This window comes from Paramisgurnus dabryanus, chromosome 19, assembly GCF_030506205.2.
Source record: "Paramisgurnus dabryanus chromosome 19, PD_genome_1.1, whole genome shotgun sequence".
Lineage (NCBI taxonomy): Eukaryota > Metazoa > Chordata > Actinopteri > Cypriniformes > Cobitidae > Paramisgurnus > Paramisgurnus dabryanus.
In genome coordinates, this window is record NC_133355.1 from 14,244,212 (window position 1) to 14,261,713 (window position 17,502).

General features: G+C 36.8%; 1 protein-coding gene across 4 annotated transcripts in view; it reads right to left on the minus strand.

Moving 5' to 3' along the window:
• Positions 1-16,416, minus strand: part of cap2 (cyclase associated actin cytoskeleton regulatory protein 2) — a 34,779-nt gene extending 18,363 nt beyond the window's left edge. Inside the window, exons 1-4 of one of the 4 annotated variants that reach the window (XM_065290574.1) lie at positions 16,264-16,416; positions 10,682-10,812; positions 8,680-8,780; positions 4,040-4,117 (exon numbers count right to left, since the gene is read on the minus strand). In XM_065290574.1, the coding sequence (XP_065146646.1) occupies positions 4,040-4,117; positions 8,680-8,780; positions 10,682-10,802 (300 nt within the window). In that variant the 5' untranslated portion in view covers positions 10,803-10,812; positions 16,264-16,416. Of the gene's footprint in view, positions 1-4,039; positions 4,118-8,679; positions 8,781-10,681; positions 10,813-15,900; positions 16,144-16,252 lie in introns of those variants that run through there. The other 3 variants (XM_065290563.2, XM_065290585.2, XM_065290553.2) reach the window with 3 other exon arrangements.
• Between the last annotated feature and the right edge of the window lie 1,086 nt (positions 16,417-17,502).

The window sequence follows — 17,502 nt, forward strand, 5'->3', positions numbered from 1 at the left end:
TGAGGGTGAGGAAATCATGGGGTAATTTTCATTTTTGTGTGAACTATCACTGTGACGAACTTAGCCTTGCCCACAATATTTCAGGTCGGGAAATTCGGTCTGGTGTTGCTTAACTATGCCTGAACCAAAGCTAGTCGAACCAATCAAATTGTCAGGGAGGGCTTTTTACGATGATGGACAGATGATCAACAGTAACGTAATCAACCACGATACCAAAGAGTTCTTGTGTTGAATCCATTTACAACAAAGATGTCTGCCGCTGAAGAATCCTTCGGCAAAAGTTTAATTTATCAGCTGGCTCGAAGTGCACGTGCAACTCGAACATGCATGAACATGAACGACAATGTGGATATAACTAGCGGTCATTGACTATTATATAACTAGTCTGACTGTATGACTTAGTAAATAACTCACAATGTCGTGACATGAATGAAATGTTTTAAACATAGTAGGTGTCGATGTACGATCGCTAACTCAGACTTAGTACAATCATAATGTTAGTCTCATTGTAGCAAAATAACTAGCAGTTCAGGTCAGGCTGCAAAAAAGGACAGACGCCATTTCAACATACGTCACACACTTGGTTGCTCTGATTGGATGTAGGTCTATCCAGTTGAGTGCAGAGGCATTTTTTGTCCTGGTTCGGTTAAAGGAGCTGTCCGCAGTGTTTCTACTTAAACTAATCCCTTTTCAATTGCCTTTGTGTGAAGGGGTTGTAATCTCACATTAAAATGATCCACTTTGCGGGTTTTGCTATTACCTCTGAAAATAAATATTATTATTTTTATGTGAAAGTACCGGGCCAGATTTGGCGCGAAATCCAGTGACGTCACCTGCATGCGTGCTCCTGAGCCTCTCGCCTCGTCTACTGACTTTGCGCTCAACAGCGACGACACTGCAACGCAGTAAGCTGGACAAGCTAACATTACTACAAAGCATGTCAAATATATTTCGATTATGTGCTTTAGTTTTTTAGATGTTGTTTCGGTTTGCTAGCCTTCGCTTTAGCGTGTTTGCCCAGCCGTCGTCGATCGATGACGTAAAACTGCGGACGCGTTTGTTTGCGTAAGTCCGATTTTTAAAAGTCTTTAAACTCATACAGTCTGACATTGATGGAATATTATACAGTGTGACATGGACTTCACTACGATATTGATCGCACAGTGTGGCAAGCAACAACCCTAAAGGACTATTTAAAATAGCACAGTATATACCGGGCAGTAGCCCTGCTGAAAAAAACAGCATCAAACCAGCATGGACCAGCATGGGAATTATGCTGGTCTATGCTGGTTTAGCTGGTGGTCACAGCATACCAGCACCAAAACACAACATATGCTGGTATGACCAGCATGGGATGCTGGTGCTAATGCTGGTTTAGCTGGTGCTAATGCTGGTTTGTTGCTGAATTAGCTGGTGCTAATGCTGGTGCTGGTTTGATGCTGGTTTAGCTGGTGTTCACTAGCAAACCAGCACCAAAACACAACATATGCTGGTCTTGCTGGTATGCTGTTTTTTTCAGCAGGGTCACTAATAGTTTTCGTTATTTTACCGTAAATTTACCTACGTTACACCACATTACATAGGCTAAATGCAGTCAATTAAACATTGCAGTGGGAGTTTACCTGAGTTTCCAGCATGTTGTGTGATGCTTTCTCCGGTGTGTTACATCTCAGTCTGGCCGTCGCTCATGAGTTCGAGCACGCACTTGTAAACTTATTGGTTGCAGTCTGAAACATCACCGCTAGAGGCCGCTGTAAACTACATACAGCGCCTTTAAAACACGCCCCATAATCACAGCCCAATGGAGCGGTATCAGACTCAAATTCTGACTAGAATTGAGTATGACAACGTCAGGCTACCTTTAACGCATTAACAGTGAAAGCCCAAATGTTGAATTTAGTGCAAGTATGAAAATTTACTTTAGAGAAAGTTTAATGTTATAAAAACCCACAGGGCTAAAAATGCCCACAGCTAATATTAATACAGCTTATGTTAACAAATTGTTTGTTTCAGTCATCTATATTTACCTATTTTTTAGGTCATATACTAGTGTCAACAAGGTCGTACTGTGGTGGGCTGTTCGTTTTTGCATGTGCATGTGTATCAGTGAGACAAAGTGATAAAAAGAGAACGATGGAGGGGGAGCGAGAGAGAGAAAGCGTATTTACATAAATTCCTCCCCATAATAACAAGCGCATGATTTTCATTTCTGTGAACAAAGGCGCCTCTTTTATCCACTGCTCGGACATCATGATCCCTGTTAAGTCCAGTGTGTAATGCTCTTGGTACCTTTCCTACATCATTCTGAACTTCTCTTCCCATCATGCTCAGCTAAAGAGGGACAGAAATAGCTTGACTATCACTGAGCTATGAATGGAGCCGGGCAAGTTAAGAGCTCTATCTGCAGATTGTATATCACACTTTGAGAAAGTCTGATTGTAAAGAAGGATCGCTACAAACTTCAAACTTGCATTTAGCTTGTTTAACTCAAAAAGACAAACTTGATGTCACTGACACCATGCACCTGTCATAAACCCTGTTTGTCACAGGGACAAGACATACAGTACTGCATTCACTTAGACCATTGCTAACAACAAAATTAAAGACCTCAGTGTTATCCTGAGACCGACCATCCTCATTCTGGTCTCATTTGGCTGGTGCGCGACCATTACAAGGGGAATTAGAGAGAAACAGCCGCGGTCTGCAGGTCACACAAACACTCCTCATCCAGCGACAGGCCCGTCACGTGACCCGGGCCGCAGAAACACACCGGCTCAAATATAGAACATGCCCATAAAAAGCCACAGAATGCAAGCTCAGTACCGCACACATACGCACAAACACACAGAGAGAGAAAATCCAGAGGCTTTAGGGCAGCTGTCCAGCATCTCTCCTGGGATCCACACACACTTCGCACTGTTAATGGAGAGAAACAATGGCTAAACATAGTGTGTTTGTTAGTGAATGTTTGTAGGATGTATTTATATGCCAATGAACAGAAAAAAACGTAATTCAAGATTACATCTGAGCTCAGCTAGTGTGTGTGTGTGTGTAGTGAAGTACCACACAGATAGTCGCTGGTCTTTTCTTGGCATATCTATTTCAGGTTGAGTGTTTTTCCATTCAGATTTATGGGAATGCATTTGGAAAAAAATCTTCCTTCCTTTACTGTGCCATGCACTGAAGTTCTGGCTCTTTGCTTTTAATTTAAATTTTTCCGCCCTTTTTGATTGCCAGGATATAATCTGCCATGATCATCGACTGTTTTCAAACAATCGGACAATGTCCAATAGTGGGAAAAACTGCTTTTATATGCCAATTATAGACCGATTTATCGGTGCATCCCTACTGCAAAAGCATTTCTAGGTAAGTGGTTGCTAGGGTATTGTAAGGTGGTTGCTATGCTATTTTCCATACATGTAGTTGTTTGCTGACCAACCAATCAAGTTTTTATTTATTAAATAGTGCACGCCTGCCCTTCCACCTCTCATTCAATAGCATGTAGCTTGAGATCTGGTTCCTGTTTGGTCAACGTAAACCAAAGTCCAATTGAATGACATCACACCGGCCCCTGCACTTCCCCTGGTCACTGGGTAAATGTAGCGAGAATGTGTCGCACTGGCAATTTTTTAAACAGAAGAGGTAATCCCTATGTGAACAGTTACCATTGTCGCATGGCTGACCACATCGAGAGGATGGGGTTGAGATCGCAGCACTCTACAGCTTACAAAATGAAAAGCACTAAAGATATATCACCCTTGTCTATAACTGTTCATTCCCAGGTAGATATACAGTGCCTCTGTCGAGAATTCACAGACAGCCATATGGGTCATTTGTTATTTAATTCACCCAGGAGGCACTTTCAGACACTAAACATTGTTATTACAACGCTTAAAATATGACAAACTCCAATGTGTTAGATATGCTAACAGTTAAAATACCTCATGACCATAAAACTAAGAATTGTCACACACTGTTGCAAGTTTACATACAGTTTAAATGCAATTGAGATCACACAGACACACTGGTTTGGCTGTACCTTTGACGGCTGCTGGTGTGTGGTGGCCATTTTGAGGAAGGTACGTTGGACCTGCAGGGCATTGTTTACCATCTCTGCCTGTTTGGAAAAAAGCAAAGGAATTATGTTATAAATAAATATTTTGAAATAAAATCCTAAAACATAATAAAAAGATATTTCCCGGTCAATTAAGTTAATATCAACTTAATTTTAATATTAATTAATATATTGATTTTAATATATGAAGGGTTTGGTTCCAAAACGCAAATAAATCCATTCTTACTAATTTTCGGTAAATTAGTAAGTTTTTTATACCAAGAAAGTGACAAGATATAAACCACTATTCTCTGTTACAAACTTTCACATCTTTAGGTTATAATAACATAAAAAATTCAAATTCATAATTTATTTTCAAAGATTTATTATAAAAATTTATACTTTTTTTCCGTACTTTTAAAAAAAATGCTATAAATCTATTGATCAATATATAAATGTGCATTCATCTTTGCCATATTATATTCATTTAGTTGACTAGTGGTATCCACTGATAAAAAAACATTAATGGCATTAATCAAAACGCTTACTTTGTCATATTAAGAACACTGTCATTGCTCCTGTCATCCTTGGGATGCCGTCCCTGAACTTTTTTGACAGGGATCAGCTGTAAAATGTTTTGGTTCTTATAGATTTTCAATGACTTTGAGTAAAATAATGAAAAGTTTTTCTAGGATCCCCTGGGGTCAATGTGTTAGCATGACAGAAGCTGTCGTGAGAGAACAAGCTAAAGTCTGCATTTTTCCGTCTCCCGAGTCCCTGTCGCTTAAATTATTCGATTTTGATGGCTTATGTTACTTCCCCGTCACAGATAACCACCACAGGTTTATCAATGCCATCAAAGTATTATTTTGTTTGTTTACTGATCACAAAGTACAAAGTAGATGAGGAAAAACTAGGATTACGCATGTATTCAACCCGCCACCATTGATTTTTACAATGTGTGAAATGGTGCGCTGTGATTTGTTTAGCGGATTTATTGCATTTTGCAGAAAAGGAGGACTGGCGTTTCTTGCGTTTTGGGAAGAAAGTGAGAAAAGATGACATTATAACCAGTGGCGGCTCGTGACTGCACTTCCGAGGATGCGCTAATTCAAAATAAGTGTTCGGATTGTCACGTGTGTGGTTCCCTTTTCCAAAATATGTGTCCTGCGTGTGGATAGATCCTGTGTGCATCACATGTTTTGTCAAAATAAGTGCCTGCTGGAGACACGTCAAAACCGTTTATGATAAAAGAGACGCTCACGTTTCCTAAATACACGCAACACACTCCCTTAACAGTAAACTCTGATTATGCATGAGATTGTGCGAGTATCTGGCACATGCGAGCGTCTCCTTTCAAGTTCAAGGCAGCAGGCACTTATTTTGGCATGACACGTGATGCACACACGATCTCTCAAAGCGCAGAACACATATTTTGAAATGACGAACCACACACATGACAGGCTACATACATGTTGTGACGAACTTTGCATCATGCGCTTCAAAAAAAAGAAGTCACCAGCCGCCACTAATTATAACACGCCGGATATTGGATTTTGCGTACATTTAACAATTTACTTTATAATACTGACCTGATACAATACTGAGTTTGGCAGTAACTATTTTTTTTTTAATGGCTTTAATCGCATTTTGGAACCAAACTCTTCATATCTATATAGTCATTATAGCTATAGTTTACATTTAACCTCTTTTTACTTGTACAGTTGGCACATATGGCTATGTGGTCTTTTGTATGTACATGGACATACAATGCATGTATACATGTATTACATTTGATAGCATAAAACACAACCACTGTCTCATATTTCTCATATCTCAAGCATGCTCTTTACTGACACTTTAATCTTCTTTGTAACCATGCACACTTACTTTTAATAAAAGTCAAATTTATTTATTTAGTGGTTTACATTGTTTCAAAGCAGCTTTACATGAAAGAAAAAACTGAAAACAGGAAAATTGTTAAATATATAGAACAGAATATATGGTATTATTGCAATATATATTTTATTTAATGTTTTATTATTTGTATTTTTATTACCCCATTTTGGCTGCAATGGAAATGACAGCACAACATGGACAGTCATAATTTCAGTTTATATAAAACATTACAAAAATAAGTGGTGAAATGGTTTAAAATATTTCAGTCTTTGCTTAGACTGTCAGTTTTTCAATTTCATAAATTTGTTATATATACATAAATGGGACAAAATCTAAAAAGTAACTAAAAATTTAAATGTGACCTTCATACTGTATAACAAATAGTTAAATGTTAGTTTTAATAAAAATGAGACAATCCCTGAGACACGAAAGTGTGCTTTGTAGAAGAAACCCCAAAATGCAGTCAAATTTAGCGGGACAGAACTGAACCGTTTTGCTACAGTAGTTGCACGCACATGCACAATTTGAGGCAAATCCCACATTTAGGAAGACTTTTCCTTGCTGAACATGGGGAAAGCCAGATGTCTTATTTACCATAAAAGGAGCTGAATTTAGGAGATAAAAACAATGTCTCAGCCCATCACTGATGAGAAACCCATGAGAAGCTTAGATTGGTGAATGTTGCTTTCAATGTAAAGATGCATCAGTGGATCTCTAATTCCCACAGGTTCAGGTTCAAAAGGTTACATGTATATGACTCCAAGTTAAATCAAGAGAATCAGTGAAACATCTTTCCTAAAGTTTTTCAAAGATCTTTGAATTTGAATTAAGCACAGTAACACAAACTTCATGGTTAATATCAGGATGCTGACCTATAATGTACTTAAAGGTGAAGTGGCTTAGGAATGATTTTGTCTTATTAAACATGATTTTTACAGTTGTGGGACTTATGAATAGACAAACAAGAACACAAAAACACATGCACACAGGACATGATAAGTGCATGAACGCTTTTTTCATTCCCCTATGCACACACAGCTACTGTATAAAGTCGTATCTCAAATGCTTATTAGACAAGAGTTAAGCCTAGCAATGTGAACAAGGAGAATACAAACATCCCTCACTTTAACTTTCTCTCTGCCTCTTTTCATAATATTACATTCCATCACTAGAATGACCCACTGTGCCTCTGTGTACACTAACTACATTGTCCAATGCCTCATTTCTAAAGCAGCTCTCGACTTACCCGTCGGTAGCAACTGCTCATGAAATGTAAGCCATAAACCATTTTGTACTGTCAGTCATATAGAGAAACCCTAACATTTCAGTTATTGTTTACAGGCTGTCCCGTCAGTGTCAACACAAAAGCACCTTGTGTCTAGGAGAGACGGGGCAGAAGCACTCACTGATAAACGAATAATTGTGGGGACTGAGAGGAGTGGCTGCACCCCACGCTACATTCTGATGGAGTTGGCAGCCAAGAACTTTCAGTGCATTCTGAGATTGTCTGAATCTTAAATTTGTGTTGTACCACCCGAGGCAAAAGTATTGCTTTTCAAACCTTAGTAGTCTTCATGGAGAACGTATTTAGGTTGGTTAGGCAACTTTGTATTTCTTCAAAAAAAAAAAAAATGAGACAACTCTTGACGGTAAGAGCACAAAGCTATGTATGTAAAATATTTTTTTATTCATATTGGAATATCTAAATTTTTTATGTGGACCTTGGTAATTCGGCAAATCTGAGCCCATTGTGAGTAACTGCAGAGACCTTGAGGAGATTGCAATGGTCTTTTCTATGGAGAAAAATACTGTAAGTCTCCATTTGCTGTCCATTTAAAGGGACACTCCACATACTAATCATATATACATAATATAATCATTATATTACCTAGTGCCCGAAAATAGTCGTCTGCTATTAAAAAGTTACCATGGGGACTATTTTCGGGCAGTGCGTAATATCATTGCGGCTCCTGCAGCCATGTTACGGCAGCAAAGTCCTTGATTATTACGCCAGTTTGAGAGTATAGTTCCTAGACATATCTGCCTAGAAAATCTTAACTTTTAATTTTTTGTCGGTCTTAGTACACAATGTAACTACAGAAGAGTCAAGTTTTAAATATGAAAAATATTGAAACTCTGTGGTTATTTTTGAGCGCGATGCTAATGGTCTAATGGTAATAAAAGACCTTAACAATAAACCAAACAGAACACAAGACAAAACCCTTACAGATAGAAACAAGACCATGATATCAAAGAAAAAAAGACCTTAACAATATACAAAAGACAAAACCCTTACAAAATAACACATTCAGAGGCAAATAAGTTGTCTCTGTAATTCAGGATAAAACAAAATCTCATTTACCTTTTCAGTTTTTTAGGAATCTATCATTAGATTAAATTATAACTTAATCCATTTGTTATGATGCACATGGATTAAACAGGGCTGCAAAGTCATGATCATAGGAACTGAACAGCACAAAGCCAACCTTCAAAAATAGCAAAGTTATGTGAACCTGAAAAGCAACAGCTGTGAGTTTCCCAGAGCAGCTGTACATTTAAACGTCCTGTATATATGTGCAGACATTTGGTCTCTTAAATAAACGTATATATATTTATATGTTATCTATCGGCACTTTACCCTGTTCTGCTTTCCGCATGTGTTCCTGTATCTTTGTAAAACTTATACATCGACAAAAATGACAAATGAACAACATAACCATACTTACATGCGTTGCCACATCTCCACCAATAGCTGTGCTGGACTTTATATATTCAGACACTGGTCCACTTAACAACTGGTCAAATGCCTCCATGCTCTGGATTTCCCCTTAAAATCGAAGGACCACAAATGAGAGATGTACTTTAACAAACAAAAACAGCTCTACAGCCAAAGCAGGATCCACAGTTTCATGTTACAGAACAACACACAGACTGACAGCCTGACTGGAAAACAGCATGCACGGACAAGCGGAGTGATACAAACAGTAAAGCAGGTGTGTCCAAACTGAAATTTCCCTCACTGCACCTGCCTGAAAGTTTCTAGTATGCCTATTAAGACCTTGATCAGCTAAATCAGGTGTGTTTGATTAGGATTGGAGTAAAACTTTGCAGGGACACCGGCCCTCCAGAAGCAGGATAGGACACCCCTGCAGTAAAGCATCCTCAGTGCTGTTATATTAAATAACATCACTCTTGAAATAGCCTTCTGCTTTTTCACTCCATTTACAGAAACAGATGTAATTATTACTTATTTATTAACCTAAATATACAACCCACAGAAACATAAAAAGCTATAGTGACAGTAGTCAATATGGGGATTAAAAGCAGCTAGAACAGAGATTTTTGATGAGATGATAAAAAACTAATTAAAACCTAAAGATTTTATAAAACAAATTCAGAAAACCTACTATTTATTGACATCTGTATTCATTTTAAATTTGAAAGACTGTATTTATGTCCATGCTATGACAATACTTTTCCATGGAGGAAAAATCCTAAATGTCAGAGGTCTGACATTTTATTGGCCCATTTGATGTTTAATTCACTCTAAAAATGGCTGGGATATTTTTCACCCATAATGGGTAAATATTGGACAGAACACATGCTGGGTTAAACATGACCCAATGTTGGGTTGTTGTTATGCAACCATGGGGTATAATGACTCAGCAGTTAGGTTAAATCAACCCAGCGTTGGGTTAATTTTAACCCAGCGCTGTGTTCTGTCCAATATTTACCTATTATCGGTTCATTAAGCATTCATTTGAAAAGGTTGACACAACAAATGTTGTAATTCTTTGCCAAACTCATTTATTCTGCATTGATTTAACATGGACTTTTTATAGATTTATTTCTATTCTTCGTGTTTTATATTATAATTTTGTTGACAACTTTTAATAGCACTTTACAATAAGGTTGTAACAATTAACTAACATGAACACTGAAAAAAATGATTTATTCAATTACCTCAATTTTTTAAGGTAAGTGGTTGCAATCAATTAATTTAAGCTACATTTAAACAAAAGTTTTATGTTTTTTTATGTATCTTAAATAAATTGATTGCGACCACTTACCTTGAAAAATTGAGTAAATTGAATGAATAATTTTTTTCAGTGAATGAGCAATACTTAAAATCAAACGTTTAAACTGTTAACATTAGTTAATGCACCATGAACTAACATGAATAACTGTATTGACATTAACTAAAATTAACAAGAATTATTACAAGGCTCATTGGAAGGCTTGATTCTGATTGGCCAGTCATGACATTTGCAGGTTTCTTAGTCCCAGATAACAACCGCTCAAAACTAATAACACACAGTAACCCGGATGCTGAAAATCATTCTGACAAGTACAGTGTACTTATGGAAGATCTGCATTCGCTAAAAATAAGCAAATAAAATATTTCAAATCAATATTTAATGTTCCTTACCTTACTTATGAGGTTAATAGCTGTGTAATAAGCAGGATAATGTACAGGCAGCCCCTTCAGTATGATACAAGACACTGTCAGGGGCTTATTAATAAATGCTGAAAAACTATTGGTCATTGTTTGTTTATGTTAGTAAATGCATTTACTAATCTTTATTAATACAACCTTATTGTAAAGCTTTACCAAAAATTTAAAATTCAGCCATAACAACATTTATGAGTTTATTGGTTTTGTGCCAGAATTTTAATATAAGTCCATAATTCATTTAAACAAAGCATTTGTTACTATATTTATGGTACCTCCATTGATTATGTTGATGATGTCACCATTAACCAAGCCTCCAGGACAGTTCTGCAGTTTGGCGGCCACCACCTCCAGACGAATCACAGCCTTCTCCAGTCGCTCAACCAGTGCCTCCATGGCAATAATCCTGTAGAAACAGAAACATCAGGCTTGGTGTGTGCTGAATCGCTGTTATGGCTTCTGAATGGTGTTTGATTTGTTGGTACTTCATGACCTGAGTACCAGCTAGTTCAATGAAACAGTTCAATGCTACATGAGCATTTAACAGTCAACAGTGAGTGACCAAGAGAATCATATCATTTGTGATCTAATTCGTTTTTAGACTAAAAAATGTTACAAAGAATGTGATACAAAAAATAGCAAATTACAGTAGGGGAGAGCGGGGTAAATCGTCACACTTTTCACACTGTCTAACATTTACTAAGCATCATACATCACAATAGTATAAATCTCATAACAAATGAAAGAAGGAAGTCTGGGGCACGATATGATTACATTTTCATATCTTATCTCATTACGGAGTTGTAGACTAATTAATAGAGAATGTTCACTTCACTTGTGACAATTTGCCCCATCGGCGGTTAGGTTTTCACACTAGATTACCTAAAAAGAAGAACACTTAATTGTGATTATTGATTTTTATTTTTAAATTCAAACCAGAGCTGGAAATAGGCTTTTTAACATTCATACCTAACAAAGTTGAAAAAAAAAAATCAGATTTTAAGACAAAAATTAGAAAATTGTGCTAACGTCAGATTAGAGAGATGTGAACATGAAGTTGACACAAAGTGGCTATTTGATTTTTAAGAAAGTGTCTCTAGTGTTGGAGTTATGAACGGACAACTTACCCCACTCTCCCCTATATAACATTTTTTATACTAATTCTGATCCACTTTCCTTAAAGCTCTACTGTGTACTTTATTGAGTTAATTCTTAACAAAAACCCATGTTTTCTTTCAAAAGTATGTGCTCATTCATGTGTAATTACTTCCCACCCACTAATCAAAGTATTCTCGTAAGTGTAGAATCTGCTATATAAAATGCATACCGTCGAAGCGCTCTCTGGCTGAATCCATGTTGTGCCTCCATCTTTGAAATACATTCGCTGACGAGGGACATTCCTGAAATTCAAGCTCCGCCTTTCGCGCTTTCACTCTACACTCACGCTGGCCGATAGCTGAAGCCTCCAGAGGTTGCATGTGTAGGCGGTATACGTCATCAAGACAGTCTTATTTCAGAATATTAACAATTATTAAGCTGACAATTATTCTTAGTTAATTGTAAATTGATGTAATATGCGTATGACTTGCGAATGTAATGCTCAGTTAATTTAAATAAACCAGGCTTGATGACGTATCCAGCCTGTGACCTGCGTAGCTTGAATCCTTCGGATTTTACAACAACCGCACACCGTGATGAACCTGCGATCTAATGCTTTGATTTGAAAGCCTGTTGAAGACATATTCTCGAGGACATTAAAACAAATCGCCAAGGATGCGAAACGGGGATTTTAAACGACAACGTGACAGGAAAAACATCAAGACCAAAGTCACTATTGGAGTTAGTTTTCCAAGATGGGCTCAAGGGACACTGAAGTTGCACTTTCTATATTCTCCACAGGTAATTCAGCATATTCGTTTACATCTATACAGTCCATGTTGTAAACTTGAAGTTGTATAGTTCCTTGGCTAACTTTAGCATGATTATGCATAACGCTTGTTAGTGTAAACATGCATGTGGTTTAATGTGTTCAACAGACACACGCCGTCTCTCCGCCCATTTATGTAATCTGAGGTACTGAGATAAATGTTTTCATCTTTTCTGACCTCTAGCACAAACACACGGTGACAGCGCTATTTTTAGCCTTTCATTGATAAAAGCGTCTGATCTGCGCGTCTTTCGTTTCATTTTACAAGCGTGTGAATGTTGCGCGATCTTTTTTCACCAAAATGAGAGAAAGCTCTTACATATACACGGACATGTAACATGTTTACTTAAAACATAAGCATTGTACTCTGACATAATGTCTGACATAATACTCTGATAAAGTGAAAGTTGCGCGATCTTTTTTCACCAAAATGAGAGAAAGCTCTTACATATACACGGACATGTAACGTTTACTTAAAACATAAGCATTGTACTTTGACATAATATTAGTTCGCGTCCATTTAAACCCGTCATGGTTGCTTTTTGTATGTGATTTTAAGCGGACATATCATGACAATCAGACTTTTTTCATGTTAAACATAAATCTGTGTGCTTTGATGGATCACAGGCAAAGGACATTGCAAATTGTTCATTTTTTCTCATTGATTTTGCTTTGTAGCTACTGGTAGCCATGTTAACCTTGGCATGACACGGCCGGGCCACCGTACGAGTTAAAACGCGTTCCGAATGGGGAGGGCTAGAAAGTAATATTCAGTTGCTTGTCATATAGACTTTCACCGCTAGATGGGAGTAGATCTTACACAGTGGAGCTTTAAAACAAGGTAATTTATATCTTTAACATTTAATCGCTTTTTACAGCAACACCAAAAACTTAAATAAGCATTGCCTAACCTTTGTTTTGTACAAATTTTGTCACACACACTCAGCAGCAGTGTGTGAAGACATGGAGAGTTCACTGGCAATCCTCCATATGACCACACCTTCAGTACTTGTCTACTAGCAAAAAATGTATCAGCCAATTTAATCATGACAACAACTTTGTTGTCATCATTGCAAAATGGTCATGTTTTCTTGTAAAATTAGCATTTTTATTAGACTCTTAATGGATTCTCCCAACAAAACTGTATTCCTGACTGGCCTGAGACCGGAATTTAGCAGATTGGAAGTTAAAGTATTTGATGAAGGTATAATGTGTGGTGAGAGCATTCGGTTAATTTAATTATCTAATTTTTGACTGAGCTACCATTTAGCTGCTTTTGCATCTGAGCATCTGAGCTTTTGCATCTATATTATCCATGCATAATATAAATATTCACAGTTATGAATACAAATATGTCATGATAGTTTCCATACTTCTTACTCTAGAAAATGTTTCTTAGAGCAAGTATAAATTAGATTTAAAAGTGAAATTCTGTATATATTGCATTATTTAGAAACATTTGTTTCATTGCTTGCAGCTTTTAAACCTGTCTGCCTGTCACCATTGTTAGACAAAATTTAAGGGGAATCTGATCTGGGCCATGTCACGAAACAATAACCTCACATGCCAATCCATCTCTATGATCATCACTGGCTCGATAATGGATAATTTTCAATTCAATGCTTTGGCAAGTTAAAATAAAAAAGTTGAGTTCAAGAATTATTTTATGCCCTGTTGCAAAATAAGGTTGTTACAATGCAACCTCATACAAAAGCACATTATTAAGAGAAAGCAGATAAATTTGTTGTACAGTATTTGCTGTATTTAACATGTAATTAGTTAAAGAGCCACACTTTCTGACACACATCAGTAGTAATTAATAATGTGCCAGTGTGAAAACGCTCACGTCATCTTGTTATCTCTCTAGAGAATTCTCTAGGCCCTGCCAAATGCCTGACCAGGGCCTCAGTCAGTTTTTAGAGAGACAGAATAAGCCTTAAACTTTTGACACAAAAAGTCAGATTGTACAATACAGGACCTCAAACGTCCAGTCTAAACGCAGATGTCACAGTCAATCATAATACAGTGTTCGTAATACTGATAGCTGATACAGTACCATTTTCATCACAAAAAAAGCCTTTGTTACAGCCTTGTGTATGAATAACCTGAAGCTGTGTCCGAAATCACTTATTGTATTATCAACAAACTTTTACTGCTTTGAATAAAAATGTCCATGTGCTAATGCATTCCTTGATATTCTATATTGCCATGTTTGCAATGTCTTGTTCACAAACCTACAAAATACAACAACCATAAAAATTTACTCAGGTGTTTTAAACAAGCACAGTGTAACCACTGGAAACTGTTTGTTTACATTTATATCATTAACACTAAAAACATATGACGGAATTATATTTATAACCAAAAATATAAATTTCTACATAATTCACATACTGTAGATCCTAAACCTGTTGTGCTGACCTATTATTTGGTGAAATAGCAGTGCCTCAACCTGGTGGACTGTGTGGATGGTTAGCAGTTTGCCGTTAAGTATATACTTGATCACAATCAGCTCAAAATGTTAAGTGCTGAACAAATATTTCAGGAGTGATGTAGGACTCCCCGCGGTTACTAGATACCCCTGTCTATTTCTGAAAATAAATTCTCAGGGTCTAAATGCAGAGCAACGCTTCACATTCGGCTTATTCATCAGTGTCATCATTTCAATATAAGCCTGATTTTTTACATCAGGACACCTGGTGCCCAACTTTTAGGAATGGTAATATGACCTGCCTGTCAAATTTATGCTCAAATCGCATAATCTATGAAATTAGGAGCAACAAAGTTTGATTTTACTCACTGATTTCAATTTTATTTTAATCTTTGACATGGCCTTACTAAGTCAATATTAGAAATATCATAATTTTTTACATGTAGTAGTAGGATGATTTAATGTAGAAAACAGTAAATCACCAAAAATGACTATAGCAGGGTTTTCACAGACAGGGTCACATATAGAAACCCTTTTTTGCTGAATAAATAGGTTTTGTGCAACACAGCGTAATTTAGTATCTGAGTAAAGGGTAAAAACAAGGAAATGCACAAATAAAAAGTTTGTGGGGTATTTTATGTTTGCTACACTCCTATCCAAAATGATATTGTGTATATATTTATGTTTCATTTTCAGGTTTTAAAACTCATTTTCTCATAAGAACCAAAAATGTATACATTCTAAGTGACCTAAGTTCTCCAATTGTTTACCTATTTATTTTAACCCATTTAATGCCAAGTTTTAGGCAAAATAATCCTTTTGATTTTTGTGAAACAAAATGTAATGTAGTGTATCTGAATGGTGAAAGAAAATTATTTGATAAATGTGTGTGGGGTATGTATTATGAATGCAACACCCCTATCCAAAGCAAGCCCTGAAATGCATCAGCACATAAACTGTCCAAAAACATACACTTCACTTTTCACAAAAAAAAAATCAAAATAGAGTCAAAGTTCTACATTTAGCAAATCTTTAGGCTTATAAATTCAAATTGACTAGGCCAGCTTATAAATAATTTATAACACATTCAATATCAAAACAAGTGACGGATAAAACAACTAGACGACAACAATTACTTGAAATGCAGCGTGTCACACGTACAGTAGTAAGAAAAAGCCCTGCTCGTCATCTATCCCATAGACAGCAGGCGTCTGCGTCCACTGATATGACAACTGGCAGATCCTGCAGTTAACCCAAAGATAACGCACCCGACACAGCAGCCAAAACACAAAATATGGTGCCAGTTCAAGCCTTTATATTGTCATTATTGTGTTCAGTTCCCGCCAGGACAGAGAATGCGCGTTTCCTCAGACAACAACAAGCACGTTTCAGTGAGCAGGCTACCTCCCACCCGCTCCAACATCTTTACATGATCTTTCCCGCTGTCCACTAATAGCCTGGAATAACAAACAGAATCCAAGATCTTACCGGAATATTACCTCTGGAGATGTATTCGGGTTTTAAATTCTGTATTAAAGACGAGATATGGGTCGGTTTAAGCGGATCTGGTGCTCGTGTCCCGCTTTCCCTGCTGTCACTCAACTGAGCAGCCGCTCTGTGCGCATCCGGAACTTCCATATTTGGGAAGAATGAATCACAGAAATCTGCGATGACACAGATAGATTGAGAAATTGCTAATAAACAATATAAGGTGAATATCATGATCTATCTATCTATCTATCTATCTATCTATCTATCTATCTATCTATCTATCTATCTATCTATCTATCTATCTATCTATCTATCTATCTATCTATCTATCTATCTATCTATCTGCTCTACCATTTTTATATCTTAAATCATTTGATATGACGTATGCTTAAATCTTTAAAATTATTTTGTAGACAACATTTAATTGTGATAACATATTAATTTATTTCTTTACAAAACAAAACATTTTGTAATTAATTATTAATTAATTTTTTGGATGACGTGCTGCTTTTACATCATTATTTGGTCCAAAATAAATGGGAACTCCTTCAATGCTGTTTAAAAAACATCACAGGTTGAAAACTCAAGCTCCCCAAGTACACAATTGCCATAATTCTGGGCAATATAATAGTTTTTTATTTTAGAATTTTTTGGAGGGGTTCACATCATAATTCCCAAAGGTACATTTGTGTTATTCAATATTTTTATATGAGTTTATTAAAAACTACTTGCACTAACTTTGTACATCCCACAATTGAAAATCATGGTACACTCTTGACCTAGCAGATTACATTATCAAGTGATCTGCCTGTCAACTACCTGTATCACTAGACAATGTGATATCTCCTAATTCTGCATCAGTTCCCGGTGGTAATTTCTTCCCGCACGCCTCCCGTATCACGACTGACATTAGACAGGCGTCCTTGATAATGTGTCATGGTAAGTTTCCACCACTGCTGTGTCATAGTGGTACTAAGACATGAGCCTGCATCAGATTACATGAGGCAGAAATAGATCGTACTCAAGGAGAAGTGACATGTGCACGGTCTCGGGCCTTTGGCATTTCTAATTGATTAGAAAGGCTCTGAATAATTTACTGACTTGCATGTGTCTAATATGTGGGGCAGCACTAAAAGGTAAATGAATGCTGATTTAGTTTTAAGTACGGATAAAACATGCCTTGTGTTGTCGGGGGTTCAATTTAAAGGTAGGTGTGACTCGTGAGGGTTGTGGTTTATGGTCATTAC